Source organism: Mus caroli, unplaced genomic scaffold (assembly GCF_978045245.1).
Source record: "Mus caroli unplaced genomic scaffold, Mus_caroli_1 scaffold_7, whole genome shotgun sequence".
Classification (NCBI taxonomy): domain Eukaryota; kingdom Metazoa; phylum Chordata; class Mammalia; order Rodentia; family Muridae; genus Mus; species Mus caroli.
The window spans coordinates 94,936,004-94,956,221 of record NW_028227262.1 but is presented as its reverse complement, the minus strand read 5'-3'; the positions used below and the strand labels follow the sequence as shown (position 1 = coordinate 94,956,221).

General features: G+C 45.5%; 1 protein-coding gene across 1 annotated transcript in view; it reads left to right on the top strand.

Annotated features, from left to right (window-relative positions):
- The first annotated feature begins 422 nt into the window (after positions 1–422).
- Positions 423–20,218, top strand: part of Chn2 (chimerin 2) — a 279,786-nt gene continuing 259,990 nt past the window's right edge. The window contains exon 1 of the mRNA XM_021164052.3: positions 423–1,049. Coding sequence (XP_021019711.1) covers positions 1,001–1,049 — 49 coding nt within the window. The 5' untranslated portion in view covers positions 423–1,000. The remainder of the gene's footprint in view (positions 1,050–20,218) is intronic.

Genomic DNA, 20,218 nt, shown 5'->3' with positions numbered 1-20,218 from the left:
CAAGTGTAGCTAGATCAGCTCTCTCTGCTTTAGGAGATGCTTCTTGTGGCAGGGCAGGGACCTTCGGTTCCTGACCAACAAAGGACAAATTAAAGGGTGATGGGAAGGGCGCTTCCCAGCCTTGGTGGCATCCTGGCCTGCTCCTGACCCGCACGTAATCCTTAGAGACCTTGTCTTCTCCTTCTGGAAGTACCCTCACCCCTCGCACCCCCTCCCCCTAGCTGTGTGGCTGCTCCAAACCTAGAGCTTGCTGCCAGTCCCACCACCTTCCTCCTACGACCCCTCCATCCCCTTCTAACTCGGGAAGCAGCACTGTACACTGCTGCCCGGCCCGCCTCGCGTCCCTGGCGGCGTGCCCAACACCTCGGGGCAGGCTCCGAGTCCTGATGGTCTCCACCCCTTGGTCCGCAGCCTCCCCCTGCAGCCAGGGTTGCAGGAGCTGTCAAGCCGGCCGAGCGGATTCAGCCCGGAGCGCCGGCGTTCCTCTCCTTCCTTTGTGTGCGCGCGCTAGCCGAGTTGGGGAGGAGGGAGAAGGGGGAGGTCGCTGTCTATCTGTCTCCCCCGCCTTTGCCCGGGCCGCTCGAAGTGCGGCGACGGGAGAGGCTGGATCCCTAGAGTCAGTGCGGGGAGCCGAAGGGCGCCCAGGTTCCAGTCGCGCGCAGGGAGCGGGCCCGCGGCGGGGACAGCGGGGACGCCGAGAGAGGTGGTCCCATCCTCCTGGCTGGCCGCCTTGGCCTCGCTGTGCCCCTGCCACCTCGACGCCCGCAGCGGAGTGCGCCCAGGCGCCGAGAGGGACGGCGAGCACGAATAAATAGCGGCGGCGGCAGCGCGTCATCTGGCGGAGCAGGAAGTGCAAGCAGAGTCCGGAGGCCGGTGCTTCCCGCGCGTCCCCAGGACTTTGCCATGGGCTGGGGGCCGCGCGGGCTGCGAGCAGCCGGCCGAGGGCAACGGCGACGCCGCCCGCACCAGGACTGAGAGAGCGGTGACGCGCGGCGCCGAGATGGCAGCATCCAGCAACTCTAGTCTGTCCGGCTCCTCCGTGTCCTCTGGTGAGTTTCAGCGCGCGGGCGCCCGTTTGGGATGGAGAGTCTACCTGTGGCCGTCCCTCCCGCTCTAGGAGAGCGTGGCGCGGGACACGAGCGTCCCTGGGACACTTGTTAAGGTGGTCAGCACCTCTTCGTCTGAGCGGTGACAGTGTAGAGGTAGGACTCGGTGGTGTCCTAGGCGTGTGGACCAGGAGTCTGGGGCTCCTGGCGAGCAGTAGCTGCCAGCAGCCTTGCACTTTCTGCACAGCTGGAACAGGGGCAGAAGGCGCAGGGAAGCTGAGGGCACAGCTGGGCTCGGGACCTGTCTGCCTTGGTGCCTGAAACCCTGGATACTCAGAGCCAAAGAAGGGTGCAAACCCCAGCTCCTTGCAGACTCGGATTTCTTTGTTTGTTTCAGAAATTAGCTCCTTGGAGACACTCGCTTGGGGTATGGGTTTGAGAGAGCAGCCAGGACGAAAATGTGTCTTGCTTGTCAGACTGAAGTGGGATAGTGGAATGGAGGTCGAGCCCAGCCTCTGACTCCTGGGATGTTTACTGTGTGTGTGTGTGTGTGTGTGAAGGGACAGACAGAGACAGAGAGACTGACTGTGAGACAGACACAGAGAGCATGTGTGTGCGCGCGGGAGGGGGGCGGTGGGGGCTGTAATTTTACTTTCAAGGCTTCCATTTTTTTTTTTTTCAGTGTTAAATGTGGCTGGGTGAAAGAAGGGCATTCAAGCTTTTCTATGGTTGATCAGCAGGTCTAATTGAACAGAAAAAAATGATAATGAATGTGAATGCACAAGAATCAATGGAGGCAGCCCCTCTGGTTTCTGAACATGACAGGTTTCTCATCAGAATGATGCATTAGCTACAGTTCTACTACCCCTTTGGTCACTGAAAACTTTAATAAGAAACCCTGAAGGGATGGCTGGTAAGACATTTGGCATGGTATACAGAACTCAAGGGTCCAAGACAACAGTCTTCAAGTCCTGGTGGGAATGCTCAGTGTGTTACTACTGTATGGTGTCCACTGTTGAGTTCTTTTTATTTATTCTCCAAAAAATAAATCCGGAGTGGAGAAGAGATGCAGCACTGGCAGCAAGGCAGGCATAAAAGGAACCATAGCTATGGATGTGTAGCTAATCAGATCGTAGACACAGGGTGACTGTGACCAGTCTAGGTGTTCTCTTCAAAGCTACATGCTATTTTTTTTTCCAGGTTTAGTCCCAGGGAAATGACATTTCCTTTAATGACTGCTGCCAACTAATAAAAACAGCATTGTTAGGTGTCCGGCAGTTTAAGCGGCTGGCAGTAGGGACTGGTGGGCAGAGCAGTCAGCTCTTATTAAGAACAGCAACAAGTTGACCGCCTGTGGTTTTAATTCTGAGAACTCAGCAAATGCTAAGGCTTATTTTTAGTACCCTCAAACCACTGCTGCTGCGTTTCAATTCATTTTGGTTGACTAACATTGCATTTAAGATGCAGAGATGTTGGCTTCCTATTAGCACATGTTTCTCCCTCTCCAAAGCCTGCCTGTTTGATGGACTGAGGGGGGGGGGTAAAGGTAGCAACGGGGCCAACTGAGGAAGGCGAGGAGACAGCATCATCTCAGGATCCACTGGAGGCGTGGATCACAGATGCTGTGGCATCGGAAATTCTGGATCTTGATACAGCTTAAGAAGCCCGATGACAAATCCTAACTCAGCCCTGGGAGGACACTGCTGCTCCAAGATGCCAGGATAAGCTGTAGAGGGTGGTAATTGTTTTGCAGATAGGGGAGGCATGCTTACAATGGCTTTCTCTCCCGTTTTATGGACCGCTGTTTTTAATCCTGTTGGAAACTGTGGGAAATTGCATGAAATCTGAGATGCCAAGAGTGGACGTGAATCTATTTACTATTTCATGTAAATCAACCTGACCCGTGGGCTTATATAGCTTACTTCCCCAATTCATCAGACACTTTGTCTTGCAAAATATGGAATCATAGTTCTTTTTTAAAAGCACACTTACCATTGTGTGGGTAATGAATAATTCAGAGGACACAAGCAATTCACACCTGTGAGAGGTGTTGAGCAGCAAAGAATAGAGCCTGCTTCTCAGAGCAGCTGGGTTCTCTCAGGCAAAGGCCAGAGTCTGAGAAAGTAGGGCACTCTGTGAACCCATTAGTCACCATGCGGAAGGGCCAACTGTGGGCCAGGCTTGGGCTTCAAGGCTTAGCAAGGAAGATAATTCTAGCTTTCTTTGTAGCTTTAAGCTTCTGAGATCATTGTATTTGAATTCTGGCTCCACTGCTGACCAGTGAGGCATCTTGAGGTGGGTGGGTTACTTAAATTTTTCCTGGCTTCAATTTCCCCATTAAATCAGTATGCTGAGTTTTGGGCACAGGGTCTAATTCGTAAGAGTGCTTGATGTAGAGGAGAGATGGCTCAGTGGTTAAGAGAGACTGCTGTTCTTCCCCGAGGACCTGAGTTCAGTCCCCAGTACCTTTGGTACATCGAAAGGAGTTACAACAACCTGGAACTCCAGCCCCATGGGATGGATGCGTGCCCTCTTCTGACCTCAATAGGTACACCTACACACACACACACACACACACACACACACATACACACACACATATACACACACACATACACACACACACACACACACCTTTTAAAAATGCTTGTTGCAAACAGATAGATAATCTTCTTTGAGGGAACTTCTTTGAAATGAAGTTGCTCAGTGGCTTCAACCTTAGGTGCTGAAATAAACTCAGCGCCCAGTGCACATAACATCTCTTTCTTCCTTCATATGCTATCTTAGGGTCTCTATTGCTGCAAGGAAACACTATGACCAAAAAGCAAGTTGGAGAGGAAGAAATTATTTAGCTTACACTTACAGATTGCTGCTTATCATCAAAAGAGTTAGAACAGAAACTCAAACAGGGCAGGAACCTGGAGGCAGGAGCAGATGTGATGCAAAGACCTCAGAGGGGTGCCACTTGCTGCCTAGCCCCCTATGGCTTGCTCAGCTGGCTTTCTTATAGAACCCAGGACTACCAGCCTAGGGATGGCATGACCCACAATGGGCCAGGCCTTCCCCTATTGATCACTAATTGAGAAAATGCCTTATAGCTGGATCTCATGGAGGCATTTCCTCAACCAAGGCTCCTTCCTCTCTGATGACCCTAGCTTGTGTCAAGTTGATATAATACCAGCCAATACATACGCTGAATTTAATTTTGAGTGTGAGCTCCATTAAAGAAGCATTTATTGAGCACATTCTGTGTTTCAGACATAGCTCTGAGTGCTTGCATTGAAAAGATAACTCAAGAGTCTCCCTGAGAAGTAGCAGGAGACATAGGCAGCATCTCATAGCCCGTGTCCTACAGTGATACAATACATTCTGTAGAGGGCTGTGCAGGTCAAGGACGTGATTGCTTCAGTCTGGAGTGGCCAGTGGAGTTGACACAAGTGTTGGGCATTGATGGATAGTTAGAAGCTTTGTAGAATGCAGGCAGAGAAAAGCATTTCAGGATGACTGAGAACTGAGATCCAGCCTGGAGATGGATAAGTCTGTAACTTTCTCTCCCTTGCTTTTCTTGGGGCATTGATCCTTTCTCCTGTTGAGTGGGACACTTCCCGGAGGCTGTGATGAAATGATCCTGGAATCAAGGATGAACTTGGTCATTGGGGCACTAGTAAAGGAACAGCCGGCTTCTGCAGGGTCCCATTATGCTCTAACTCAGTCTCAGGGAACAGTTTGCTGTTGTTCACATGGAGGGAAACTGGTAATTCACTCATCATAAGCTCAAGGTTTTCTGACTTGAATAATCTTCCCCACTATTGTTTAACTACATCACCCAAGTGTGTCCTTGTGCCTGTTACCAACTGTCACATAACAAAGTCATCAGCTTAACATTAACTTAAAAATACATTTGCTGAGAACTCTTCAGAACTGTCTTATGGAGGGTTCAAAGAAGGTTTGTTTCCTTTTATTATTTTAAATCCTCCACCAGCACACAGAAATCAGTATCTTTTAAGATTTTAACTATAGCTGCATACGTAGCAGAGGATGGCCTAGTTGGTCATCAATGGGAGGAGAGGCCCTTGGTCCTGTGAAGGTTCTATGCCCCAGTATAGGGGAATGCCAGGGCCAGGAAGCGGGAGTGGGTGGGTTGGGGAGCAAGGGAAGGGGAAAGAGGGTAGGGGATTTTTGGAGGGGAAACTAGGAGAGGGGATAACATTTGAAATTTAAATAAATAGAATATCTAATTTAAAAAAGATTTTAATATACCCAGGTGTACTTGATTATATCCAGAAATAAAGTGGCTGATTTGAAAAAGTTTTCTTAATAATCATGGTTCATATTTGCTTTTATAATTAAAATAAGAATTTTTTGCATACTAGTAATGTGATTGCCAAATGGATAATATCACAATCAAGGAAAAAAAAAACACTGCTAATACAATGTAGTAAACAAATGAGATATTTTCTAGTAAATGAACAAGTTAGAATATTAAATATTAAAGAGACCCCTGTATAAGAATTTAACATTTTGAAAACATAAGCATATAAGATTATTAAAACGAAGTTGGCCATTTTTACAACAGGAAAAAGGTGAAGATCAGCCTGGTGTACAGTAGCTTAACCTTAATTGAAATACTGTTCTTGGGGGCTGGTGAGATGACTCAGTGGGTAAGAGCCCCCGACTTCTCTTCTGAAGGCCCGGAGTTCAAATCCCAGCAACCACATGGTGGCTCACAACCATCCGTAACGAGATCTGACTCCCTCTTCTGGAGTGTCTGAAGACAGCTACAACGTACTTACATATAATAAATAAATAAATCTTAAAAAATGAAATACTATTCTTGAATGTATTGAGGTATTTATTGTTGTGGATTCTTCAGGGCACATTGTGTTCTGCTTTCACACTGGTGTTGACCCTAGAAGCAGGAATGTTTCTCATTTGTTTTTGGGAGGGCGTGCCCAGTGACATACACAGAAAGCCTTACATTCCTAGATGCAGAGGGAATACCTGGACTTTGGGAATTCTGGGAACCACTAACAAGTGTGTGGTTAGGAGCTGCATGGATCTAGCTTCTACCAGGGAACCATGACAGGGACAAACCTGCATACGGAGAAACCTTTTGGGGCTTTGGACCCAACCTTTTCTTCTGGAATATTCAGTTACATGAAGAAGACATTGCTTTGCTTTCAAATGATAGCTACTGGTTGTAGAGAGGCTATCTTGTGTATTGTATGGATGCATCACCTATCAATTAAAAAGCTTATGGCCTATAGGAGAGGATAGAATAGAAGGTGGGACATCATCTAGGTAGAAAGAGTTCTGGGAGAGAGTGAGGCAGGAAAGATTCACCCAGGAAGATGTGAGGAGGTGGATACATTAAGGTACCTGAGCACAGGTGCCTGAGCCATGTGGCAGAATGTAGATTAAATAAGTGGGTTATTTTAAGTTATGATCTGGTCAGGGGGAAAAAAAAGCCTAGTTATATGGCCAAGGTATTTGTAAATATATTTTTGAGCCTGAGTCTTATTTCTGGGAGTATGGAGCTGGGAGAACCAGACTTAACTTCTGCAGTTGGAAACTAAGCATCCCAATCATTGATGTTAGCAGGAAGGGCTGGTTGTCTGTTTTATTTTAAATCACATGCACAAAGAAATTGGAGTTAAAAAATTGCTGTTAAAACGTTGCAAAATTAAGATTAATGCCGAGGGAGAAAGCACTCTCTCCTATGAAGTCTGTCTGCTTTCCTGGCGGCCTCTTCACATCTGAATGAACTTAAATACCACCGCTGCCCATGTGTACTTACTCAGATGAGCCCAATAGGACAATCTTCTTAAACAAATATATTTGCTATGGATTTAATCTTAAGACCAAAGGGCACAGGTTGGTGGACTGGCTGGCCACCAGCCCTGACTATGCTAGGAGACTGTTGGACTTTTTGGGAGACAGGGCCTCTGAGTTGAGGACTGTCTCTTTCCCCTCTACCCACCAGGAGATGAACAGTTCTCCTTAGCCACCTGTTCCCTGCCATGAGGCTCTGCTCCACAGCAGACCCAAAACCTGGCCACGGGTTGAAGCCTCGGAAATAAATCATGCCGCTCTTAAGGATCTCAAGAGTATTTTGTCATGGCAGCAGAAAACAGCCAGGAGGACACAGCTTCCTAGTATATAACAGGGGCCACAGTGACTTATGTGTTTTGCCCAGGTACCCCTCCCCCCACCTAGCCCCCTGAATCATGTAGGTGACTCTGCCCTTCATTGGACTTTTGAGGGATGGAAACATCAGGTATTTTCAAAGGCCAGCCTGCATATGGACAAGGTGTACTCTTAACTGCTACCTGGGGCCTGGGCTCGGTGTAAGCCTCTATTGAGGACCATCTGCTGCTCAGCAGGGTCTCTTATTGTTTCTACACAGTGGTAACAACAACCGGACATTTGGTTGGAAGAGATGCACAGTGTTGTACTGGCATGCTTGGGGAAAGAATTTCCTGCCAAGAGATCAGCATTCCTGCCAAGATATGTACAAAGAAAGAAGAAGCAGTTCTAGCATCAGGTTGGCAAATGATTGATAAGAGTCACCCATCACTTTGAGGAGTTTGCATTTCCTAGCTTCTAATATGGCTCCCATATGCATTCTGATTCTTTCCTTCCTTCTCTGCCTGTCTTCCTTCCTTCCTTCCTTCCTTCCTTCCTTCCTTCCTTCCTTCCTTCCTTCCTTCCTTCCTTCCTTCCTCCCACAAATCCCACATTTGGTTTACCTTGCCTTCAACATTATCTAAGTTCCCTGGCATCTTCCATGGTCTTTCTGTCTTTCTGTCTTTCTGTCTTTCACATGGATTTGCATCAGTGTGCACACCTATGCCTCAGTGCATGATGGGTGGAGCAGAACACAGTTGTGTGCTTCCTTCCTTCTTCAACTAGGCCATGGCAAGAGAGAGCCAGCCTCTGTTAAGACTGTACTAGACTTACAGGCAGTCAACAATGCTGGGGACTTCTGGTACTGTCCCCAAGGGATGGAAGGGGTGGGAAGATCAGGGTGAGGTGGGGTCTGAGGTTGATGGCCTAGGATGTGACCATTGACATATCAGAGTACTTCTTGCTAGGGACTCAGTGAGAGTTGCCACCAGCTCCTTATACAAATAACCAGCTTTCTTCCTCACATGTAGTCACACTGCATAGTGGGCGCTGTCCTATGGATTTAGTCACCTGGTATGATTTAGACACACACAACATTGGCTCGTTTCAACAGGTAGGCCTGTCAGTCACCCAGCCTCACCCGTTTTGCAATGTAGTATCAGTGACATAAATTATTAATTTAAAACAACCAGTGTGTAATCCTCCTTTGTCCACGAACAAACATGAGCTAGGCTGAGCAGGGTTGGAGTACAGCAGAGCTTGGCATTTGTTTAGCAGATTCTGACCTTTGGTACCCGTGAAGGTCAAGGTCCAGGTCCAGAGAACTCAGGACTATCTGTCCAGTGCCACTCATCGAGGTCACAATGGGGCTGACTGTTCTCCAGAGTCCTAATTTCCATACACACACACCAGCTCTCTATTTTTCCTGGCTCAAGCCAAAGAGTAGTAGAGAATTTATTGAAGACTTTTCTTTTTTTTCTGTCTGTCATGGATAATGTTCTGCTCAATTATGTGGGACTTCAAAAAGGAAGGCGTGCAGTCAGTCCTTTGTGTTTTACATGGGCTTTGCATATCCTGGAGACACCAAGACTTGAGTGAGTCCAACCTGCTACAGCTCTGTACAGAGCTGCTTTAACTAGAGTGGCCGTTAGCCAAGGGTGGCTACTTCTTTTTACATTTGAAAGAATTCAGTTCCTCATCTCCTCTAGAACATCCGAATGCTCAGAAGCACACTCCTCCAACGGCCACTAAGTAGGACCACACATTGTGGGGAGAAATCCTTTTGGATGACATAGTTCTAAGACAGAGGACCAAGGAAGAAAGGGAACCAGCCAAGGACAGAGAACTCCATCTTATGCCATCATGGCATTATGGTTATGGTTTAGGTTTTCTAGTTAATTTTGCCAACTGACTTTTTTTTTTTTAAGATTTATTTATTTATTTATTATATGTAAGTACACTGTAGCTGTCTTCAGACACTCCAGAAGAGGGCGCCAGATCTCGTTACGGATGGTTGTGAGCCACCATGTGGTTGCTGGGATTTGAACTCTGGACCTTTGGAAGAGCAGTCGGGTGCTTTTACCCACTGAGCCATCTCGCCAGCCCCGCCAACTGACTTTTAAAAAGAGAAGTTTCTTCATAACTTTGAGAGGACCTGTGGAGCGATGGCTAAAGAATGATGATGGACGGTTAAAGAATGATGATGGACAGAATAATTAAAATTTCTGTGATCTCATCTCCTTTTAATCCTGAAGTTGATTTAAGTTTCTTACCAAAAAGAGTCTGTTGTTTCCTTACTGGTAACTTGATTTTTTTTTTTTTTTTTTTGGAAAAAAAAAATTCCATCATGAGCATTAATTTCAGCCTCCAAGAAAAAAATGCCTATGTCTACAAATGTCTAGGTCTCTTGGTTGTATCTCTTCTAACGAATCAAGAAAATAGAAAAATTGTGACTATGTGGAATATGGTTACTGACTGCATATCCCAGTCATGTTATCAACAAACTATTTGCCTAGAACCATTCTCCTTCTGCATCAGGCACACTGGCACAGCCAGGCAAATGAATTGAGTATGTTTTAAAAAGCCCATTTTGTTTTGGAATGTTAAGTTCCCATCATTTGGAAGAAATGCCTGCAGATAAGATACAGGAACGTGAGAGTTCTTCAGAAAAGGCAGGTTTCCCCCTTAAACGGCTGTTATCACCTTCAGGTACAACAGAAGTGGAGAGGTGAACAGTGTCTTTTAAGTGTCAATCACTGTCAGAAAGACCACTGGATTCTGAAACCAATAACCTGAAGACTGTGATGTTCATATCCCGTTCTTTGCCGACATGATTTCATACCCTGGCTCTCGGCTCTGTGATTCACAGACTCACTGGGGAGGTGACCTTACGCAATTCTCTTCTTGTTGGAGGCTCAGTTCTATGGTTTCGTGGTACCCATAATTGACCTTTATAGTTTCACTGTACTGTTTCAAGGAAATGACACCCAGAGCTTCCTTATTGTTTCAGACGGTGCCATGCTAGCAATGTAAAGGCCTTTTCCTTGAAAAGGTTTTATTTCTAAAGGATAAACCCAAGAGATCATGTTAGGATAAAAAGTAGGAAGGAAGGACATGGCTTCAGGAGTCAATCTCTTGCAGCATGTAGGAGTTGCAGGTTTACCCTGAAGAGTCTCCTTCTCAGACCTCGATTTGCCCTGATCAATATGGAAATGCACGTGGCTAAGGGCTCATTGAATTATGGCCAGTCTCTGAATTATTGATGACTAAAAGCATCCTGGGGAGTAAAAGGTTTATTTCATTTTACAACTTTCAGGTCACTATGAGTGAGGGATGTCGGGGCAGGAACATAAGGTGGAAACCTGGGGGCAGGAACTGATTGATGCGGAAGCCATGGAAGAAAGTGCCGCCTACTTATTGGCTTGTTCCTTACAGCGTGCTCAGCCTGCTTTCTTATACAACCAAGATCCCCTCCTCGAGATCCCCTCCTCTCTAGTCAGTCCCTAGTCAAGAAAATCCCTTGCAAGCTTGCTTCACGGGCCTATCTTTTTATTTTATTTTATTTTTTTAAAGTGACAACACTTTCTTTGATACAATATATTTAGATCATTGCCCCTCCCACATTCCAGCTCCTCCCAGCCACCCTACCCACTCTACTTTATATTTGCACAAAACAAAATAAACATAAACCCAAGAAACAGAAACAACCAAACACACTCACAAAATCAAAAATCAAAACAAATACCAATTAAGTTGAAATGTGCCAAAGCAAAGCAAAACGAAACAAAAGCGTTCACAAAACCATCATGGAAGTTCATTTTGTGTTGGCCAGCCACTACAAGCGCTGGACCTGCCCTGCACTGTGGTTGATGCTCTCAGTGACACTCCATTGGAGAAAACGGTTTTCCCTTTGCCAGTGTCAGTTGCAGATAGCTTCTTGGTTGGGAGTGGGATCCAGGACCATCCGGGACCTAGGACTTGTGCATGCTGACACAGTCTCTGTGAGCTCATATGTGAGTTGATCCTGTTGTGTCTTGAAGGCTTCTGTGGGCCAATCTTACAGAGGCATTTTCTCAACTGAGAATTCCTCTTAACAAATGAGGAACAAATTCTCAATTAACAAATGACTCTAGCTTGTGTCATGTTAACATAAAACTGACCAACACGTGTCTAAAAACAGTATAACAAAAACAAATGAAAATTATATTATCCTTTAAAAATACTAAATATATGTTGAAATTATAATAGATAATAAAATGTACTTTAAAATTAAATTCACTTGATTTTAAACTATTAGCATGACTCCTAGTGCATTTAATATTGCATACGTGGCTCGCAATATCTCTGCAGCAGACAGAACTGGTCTGGGTGGCTCCTGTGAGCAAGCCTGCTCTAGCCTTTGCCACAGAGAGTGCCAAGCACAGCCTGCTGAAGCACACCCAGTGTCTCCCACTGCGTGCTCTCCAGAAATGACCGTCTGCCATTAAGACAACTGAGCTCATATTCTGAGGTCCTGATTTGAGCCCCAGACTTAAAGGTATCATTAGTTATTCTTGAGTCCGTACATAGGTTTTGAATTGCAGTGCCATACAGAGAGAAGACTGGGGCACTCATTAGATGCTTGTGTAGAAGGGTTTGGCTTTTTCTATTGTTTTGTTTTAGAGTCACTGAATTCCAGATTTTACACATCTAGGTGTTGATTTTGGGTAACCCTTTCAAAGAAAGTCTGCAGTGTTCTGAAGTTATAAGAGAGATTGAAAAGCCAAGGGGCCTCTCTCTCTCTGCCTGTGTGCAAAACACTCCTCTGATAGTCTCTGAACTGAAGCATCCTGCTGTCAATCTGTATATGTGAACACACACACACACACACACACACACACACACACAAAATCTGTGTGTCTGTTCATGTCTACACAGAGAATGGAAGTAGACCAGCTTTCAAACAAAAGTTATTTCTAACCAAATTTATATTGCATATAAGTTAATACCAAAGGAAATGAAAAGGCAAGCCTAGCATTACTTTTAGTAATGAAAAAATTCACTTGGGATTATGCTAATGATATGTAGATATTAATACACATAATACCACTGCCTAATATTGATTTAAGTTGCTCATTCAAATTCACTTTATTGTAGAAAAATTAGCCATTTTGCTTTACAGTGCTTGCCCCCACAGATAGCACTGGAAACATTAAAGCGGGTTTCTTATTTGCTGGTTTGCGTACGCAGAGGGCAGTGTAGTGGCTCCCACAAGCATGTGCCCTTCGACTTGTGAGCTCCTAGTTGGCGTCCTTCTTGGCTTATATCCATTGCCCTTTCTGCCTCCTCCCTCGTGATCAATGTCTAAAGTTGAAGCTACTCAGCAACTGAGGAAGTTCATTTCCTATGACTGGCATTACTATGCCCTAGGGCTGAACTTTGGCCACACAAGGGGCCTGTGCTGGTTTGTCACAGCCAAACTAAGCTAACATGCCTGTTTCCCCTCAAATGTAAATTCTTCCGGGGGGAGGGGGGCAGTGGAGGAAATCAACAGACAGGGACTTTGTAAAGTCTGCTGAATAATTAACATCAGATTATGGCTGGGAACAATCCTAGCAAGTGCTAGCTAGACAAGCACCCATGTAAGGCCTGATGAAGTGTGAGTGCCACTTGCCTTAAGGAACCTGCTGATGACTAGTCTGTATTTAGCTTTGCATTGCACTGTACTGGCAGAGTGTTTTGTAAAAATGCACACAGCAGCCTTTCTGGGAGGAGATGCCCTGTAGCATCTCCCTTTCATGAACAGCGGAGTGTAAATCTGTCACTCAGAGGCTCCTGGAGATGTGTCTGACTCCATCTGGAGTTTAAGCTACATGTCTTCACAGTAATGAATCCCATCCGTTTGTTACCCACGCAGCCGATAGCTCTTCTTTCCCAGGCTTTACAGTGAACCCTCTGAACCTTGTTTCTAACATCCAGTTTTTGGAGTTTGAGAACAAATGCGAGTGCATTTGAATCTCACACTGTTGATAAGATTTTATTAGTAGCAGTGGGCTCTGTTAACCTGGACTGCCCTTGCTTCCAGTGTCTTGTCTGTAAAATGGGCTGCTAAGACTGGGAGAACCGAATCTGTGAGTGTCTTTGAAAGAAACTTGAAAATTCATGGGAAAAAATTCAATATCTTCTCGTGCTAGAGAGAGGCTTTGTAGGTTCTCTTCCAGGACAAAGGGGGCCATCAGCTCAGGATCTGGTTGCTATCTGTGCACACCTTTTCTTAACGCATGGACCAGCTCTTCTTCAACAGGCTGTCAGGTTTTTGGCACGTAACAGAACCAAGTCAGCCAGTGTGCGCCCAGCATTGCCAACGCCATTTTAAATTAGCTTAGATAGTTCTAAGGGAGTTCTAAGGGTTGCCACTGTTTATCCTTTCCTACCTAGAAGACTGACCCCCGCCTTTATAAATTAACTTCTATATAATGTGCAGTGCAGATTTTCCTCAATTAAAGATGAGTTGCATCCAAATAAGCACATTGCAAATGTAAAATACTGTAAATTGTGAAAGCATGAAGTCTTGGTTAGGATTTCTATTGCTGTGAAGAGACACCACAGCCAAGGCCGCGCCTATAAAGGAAAACATTTAATGGGGGCTGACTTATAGCTCAGAGGTTCAGTCCATTGTCACCATGGCAGGAAGCTTGTCAACATGCAGGCAGACATGGTCCTGGAGAAGGGGCCCAGGAGCCCAGAGTTCTACAGCTGGTTCAGCAGGCAGCAGGAAAAGGAATGACACTGGGCCTTTGTTGAGCTTTTGAAACTTCAAAGTCCACCCCTAGTGACACACTTCCTCCAACGAGGCCACACCTCCTAATAATAGTGCCAGTCCTAAGAGCCTATAAGGTCCATTGTCATTACCACACATGGGATACATTTAACCTACCTAAGTGCCAGAGTTTAGCAGCACAGCATACAGTAGTTCTGGTTTCTGCAGGGTTCCATCCTGTGATCACATGGCTGAGATGATGTCCTGACTCCATCTGTGATCACATGGCTGCTGCTGCTGCTGCTGCTGCCTGCCTGCCTCCATGGCTGATGAGAGGTTGTTGCTTGATGCCCAACATTGATGGAGACTATCTTCCTCACAGAGAAAATATCAAAGTTTGAAGTATTGTCTACTGAACTTACATCACTTTCATAGCCTCGTAAAGCCAAGCAATTGTCCCTAGAGAACTGTTTACCCGTGAAAGCATTTTCCAGTAGCCCTGCATGGTGTAAAGTGTATAATACAATGGCCAGGAAGTCACCACACAACTTAGAAGCACTGTCTCTCCTCAGTCTTCCCAGGATTCTCCCTCCTTTCTCTGACTTCTTCTGGCCCCTCCTGATAAAATTCACAACTCTGAATGTTTGTGTTTGTTTTTTTGAGCACTAAAACTGAAGTTTTGAGTAGTGTCTGCCTTACAGGAACTCGGTAACTAGATGTGAGGAGCATGCATATTTATATGTCAGGCAGTCTGTCACAGGGGTGCCCACGTGCCAGCTTTCTAAGGGACTAGCTCTCCTTTGCATGGGCGCATGCTTGCTTCAGTGGTTTTCAGAAAATTAGTTTCCTTTAAATTCATAATATACAAATGTAACTAGTCATATACAAAGCAGTACTTTGTCCTGCAGACTCCCAACAACATCAAACCATCTTTTCTGCACCAGGACTTCATAACTTGATTTGCAGTTCACAAGCCCATTGTAGCAGTGACTCGTGGACACTTAGGAAATGTAAATACAGCGATGTCATTTACATGCTGCCTGATGAGTCTGAGAAACGTGGTAAGTGAACGAAGCCATTCACAGAAGACTTTGATGCCACTGATATAAGACATTCTGGAGAGAAAATCATAGACTCAGAAGTAGATCCCTTGATCCTGAACATTGGGGCGGAAAGTGAGTCCCTGCCAATAGACAGAAGTTGCCTTTTGAGACACTGGAAGTATTTAAATTTGACTGTGGTAATGGTTTCAGATGTCTGAGAATACCGGGGAAAGTCTTTACATCTTACATTTTTTTAGCAGATGAATTGTGTAGTATCTGTTAATTGTGTCCCATTAAAGCTATCACTTTTTAAATGCCAGAAAATTAGGATAATAAAAAAGAGGGCCAGCCATTGTGGTACATTCCTTTAATCCCAGCTCTTGGGAGGCACAGCCTGGTGCATCTTTGGGAGTTCAATATCAGCCTGGTCTACAAAGAAGATCCGGTCTCAAAAAAAAAAAACAAACAAACAAACAGACAAAACAATAACAAACCTAAATCAGAACAACAACAAAAAGATGGGAAAATGTTCACAAGGTAAGCCCATATTAAAAAATATCCACAGAACAGATCTATTCTGGACATGTTAGTAACCATGTAGGAGACAATTTAATCCCACACCACTGATTATTTACATGTCTCACAATGGTGCCCTTCCTTCCTTCCTTCCTTCCTTCCTTCCTTCCTTCCTTCCTTCCTTCCTTCCTTCCTTCCTTCCTTCCTTCCCTCCCTCCCTCCCTCCCTCCCTCCCTCCCTCCCTCCCTCCCTCTCCCTCCCTCCCTCCCTCCCTCCTCCTCTCCTCCCTCGCTTCCTTGTGTTGTTGAGAACACCACTGATTATTTTTTAGCTTTTGAGATTATGTCTCACCAAGTTGTCCAGACTCATCATGAGTTTGCAATCCTGCCTCAGTCTCTTGAGTAGCTGAAATTTCAAGTTACAAGCCAGTCTGAGGCTTTATACCCCATTTATTTCCACATTCATTTTTACTCTCTAGCCAGTTGCTCACCTCCTGAGACTGGGCCATGGAGCCTGGTCCCTCAGCCTCCATTGGACAAATGCCTTCCTCCTCTTCTTGTGTCCCCTAATGACAAGGGTATTCTCCCTCCCACTAAAGAATGAGGAGACCAGCAGGTCTTTCCCCACTGTTGGACAAGCAATTAACATGTTTTTTCATGATTAGTTAATTAGATTTTCCCAGCTTTCTAAACCCAGGTCACCAGAGCTGTGTGTCCCCCTGTGCCAGTTGATAGCCTGGTTACTAATACAGCTGTGCACCTGCTGCCCCCGCTCTCACAAGACGGCTGTCTGTATAGACATCCCTAAGATATCTTGTCTGTGCAGATGTTCCTAGGGATGTCTTCAGCTGCCTCTTCTGTTATTTCTCGTCAAAGGGCCGGCACCCTTTGATCGTGCAAGATCACAGTATCGCACCATAAATAGTTTTCTTAGAAAGAGTAAAATGTTGCAGAGGAATAGCTTTCTTGGATGTTCTGAGAGTGTTGGCTTTTATCCTGAACAAGCCAAGGAAACTGTTTGATCCAGTCACATCTAAAATATGAATCAGCACAAACAGAAGCCTTTCTGGAGTCACACAATTTATTGCACTGACTCCAATTAGTGAGCATTTCTCAGACGCCTGCTGCTTTCCAGTAGTGCTCGCAGGGAAGCGCTCCTCTTGCCTTTGCTGTGGACACTGTCAGTTGGTCAGAGCGACAGCTGTGCCTTGGAGCTGATGGAGGTGTCAATGACACTGTCTGGAGCTGGACTTGAACATCTTTGTCGGTTCTTCTCTTAAGGTCTCACGGGAGTGTGTTCCTGTCATCCAGAAACGGATGCGAGCATGGGATAGATGGAGCTGTTCTGTGTTTTTCTCAGGGTGCAATCTGGCTGCCATCTCTGAATCCCCCAGGACAGCAGCATACATGTGACAAAGTGCAGTGCTCTGTACTGGTCTCTGCAGCTGCCTTGACACCTCACCCCATAGGTCCTCCTCCTCCTCCCTAAGCCACAGGCTGAGTTCTCTCTAACAAAAGAATCCTGGGACCTGGTGTTCACTCATGGCCCAAACTCATCTCAGGAAAACAACACCCTTCTTCCTGGCCAGGGTGCAAGAGTCTACCATACGGGATAGAACACTGCACCTCCAATAGCATGCAGTTCTGTGCACTGTGACCTCCCATTGTGCCAGCTTCTCTCTAATTCATCTCTTCCTCGTGGGTGAGCTTTTTCTTTAGCCTCTTTCTCTGGTGTCAGGATGACAGCAGTCTTGGAATCATGTCTAGACTCCCACCCCCGGCTCTATGAAAAAAAAAAAAAAACTCCACAAGCATTGTTACCTACAACAGATGTTCCCTTTCCTAATCAGCTACAGTGTTGTCTCATGCTTGGCTGTAAACCCATTTAGACAAGGAAGCAGGATTTCCAGGATGCTCTTCATTCAGTCAAAACATCTTTCTGGGATAAGAATTGGCCAGCATCTTCCGAAGGGCCAGACAGAAGAAGGTTCTGTTAAGAAAGTAGGGACCAGGAAGACTTTGAGAGACATCTCAGAGACAGATTCTAATGACCTCTCAGGGTCAGAAGAGAGAGCTTGTCATTGCTTAGCTGAGGAACAAGCAGGTCCAGCCATGCACTTGGTGTTAATGTTCCTGCCTGATTATTCTGTACAGATCTATACACTCCACTGAGCTATGTTTTCTTGTTAATGCTTTGTGGTACATCACTTAGCACATGGCTCTGGAAAATATAGGCCCATGGATGGAGAACATGATCAGACCTCTTTACTTCTAGTGAAAAATGGGACTGTGGGGGTTAAAAGTTTTGATTCTTGACAGACTAGCACCCTGGGCCTGATATACACGGACTGTATTATTAGAACGTCACGGGATAATAGTAGATGAGTCAACCTCCCCGGTTGCTATGGCAAGGATTTTTTTTTTTTTTTTTTTTTGGCTTTCATTTATGAGAAACGGTGATCATTAGCAGCTCTTTGTTTTTAAAATAGAGATTCCTGCAAAACTGCTGGGCCTCTCCTGGAAGAGGTGATTGGCACCTAGCTGCACAAAGGCTTTCAGGTGACTTTTAAAGCAAAGAGGACAGGCAGAATGCTTGCGGGGGCGCCGTCCCTGTTCCTCATTTTTAGAGCAGGCCAGGCTGAGTGAACATCTCTAGGTGGAGAGTCACATGACTGAGGTCTCCACTAGCTTCAGCTCAGAATTTACTTTTTACGTACCCTGGGGCAAATGACAGTACCACTTTGTAGCTTAGAAGCTCGTTGGTGAAGTGATTAGGTCAGGCCAGATTGTCTGAGAAGGTCTTGAAATTTTTATGATTTTTCTGACTGCATACTTCCTCTTGCCAATTTGTGCTGCTGGGGTGGCTGCTCAAGGGAGCAGTGCTGTTTCCACTCGCAGCCAACCCGCCCCCATGCTTCAGACAGCAGTTTCCCTGGGGAACACCCACTCGAGAGACATGAGGGGCGCGTGAGTGTGTATGCTACAGGCACTTCTGATCCTTCATGTCAAGCGTCTCAGAGCCACCTCAAGTGTGCTCCAAGACACCGTCGTACAAGCCTATGTGACCTATACCGACAAGTATATTTTACACCACAGTCCAGGACACATTCATGGGCACAAATGCATAGAGTGCTCTAGGTATTGGAGAATATACTTCTGAGGATGAAAACAGGAGAAAGTTCTGGACCTCCTGGAGATTTAAAGGCAGAGAGTAAACAGAGGAGGCAGCCTAGGGTGTGTATGCATCACTATATAATTATGCTACATATAAAATACATAATTACAAGATGGTAACTTCCATGGGGTGGGGGTAAATCAGAGAGGTGAATAGGGAAGGCAAGAGGCGGGGGCTCTGAATTTTGAAACATGTGGTTGGGCGAGTCTTTTCTGAGGAGGTGACATTTGAAAATGAAGGGACCATAGTGCACACTGTGGAGGAAGAGCTATACCAGATTTGGAGTATCGGGCACTGATGCTCACGGGAGAGTGCACCTGAAGCGTTGCAGGAACAGAAACATCGCCAGTGGTCTGGAGTGCAGGGTAATGGGAGTAAGCAGGATGGAGACAAGTCATAGCTGGTCTCGTCTGGGCCCGTAGGAATTTGGTTTCTATGACGAGTATGACTCTTGTCATGTTAGGTCTTATGCTTTCACAGCCTAACAACACATCATGAGTGTCCACACCCATGAAAATGCTTTTATAGCACAAAATGTTCAGCTATTGATTTTTCTATTGTATTAGTATTCATTCATTTAAAAACTAGCTGTTAGCTGCTGGGAAAGGAAGGATGAGTTTTCTCTAAGAGTGTAGTCCCTGGTAAGGCATGCAGTGGAAGAACATACATCCAAGACCATCTAGGCAGTACAAACTGACCTTGGTTGGGGATAAAGGACAAAAAAACATGGAAGTAATGGGGGGTACAGGGGTACACCTGGGAAGGGTTGGGGTGGGGGATAGTGAATATGATCAAAACTCATTGTTCAGCATTCTCAAAGTACTAAAGAAAATTAGTTCAAGGCCCCAAATTTTATGCCATAGTCTGCTTCAGGGTGGTGGCTGGCATTTTAGAAACATCACAAATTGACTGTGGGCCCCAACATCATGGAGATGTCGTTTGCTTGCTTACAGCGTGGATGTGGGACATGTGGCATCATATAATCGTGTTTTCAAAGCACTTTTGTTTATAGTTAAACTCTAAATTTATTTCACTAAATAACATTATTTTATTGGGTTGTCATTTAAAGTTTTCTTTTTTTTTCCATACATATTTAGTGGGCTTTTGTTACCAGTTCATATTTTAAGCAACTTTTTTTTGTGTGGAACATTTTCACATATTCTAACATAAAGACGCTCAGCTTTAGTGCTGGAGGGAGGGAGGAAGGGAAAGAGAAGAGAGAAGAGAATGCACGCTTAGAATTGTTATTGTAACCTGTGTGCACACTCACAAGAGGTCTGACCAGCAGGCTCTTCATTCGTTTGTCTGTCGTGAGAACCAGGTGACCTTTGTGGAGGGAAGCTGCGGTTGTGTTTTCTCCTCTCTGCTGTAGGGTTTCTCAATGCTTCCTTGAAGGATAAATGCTTTCCCTTCTCACCCCCAAATACATCAGTTCACTCCTGCCCCCCTTTGTGCTTTCAATTACGCTCAGATACAGCTTCCTGTCCTATGGCTCTTGAGTAAGTGGGCAAGTGCTGATCTTATTCACCTTTATAATGCCCAGTGACTTAACATGTTTCCTGGCACCCAGATGT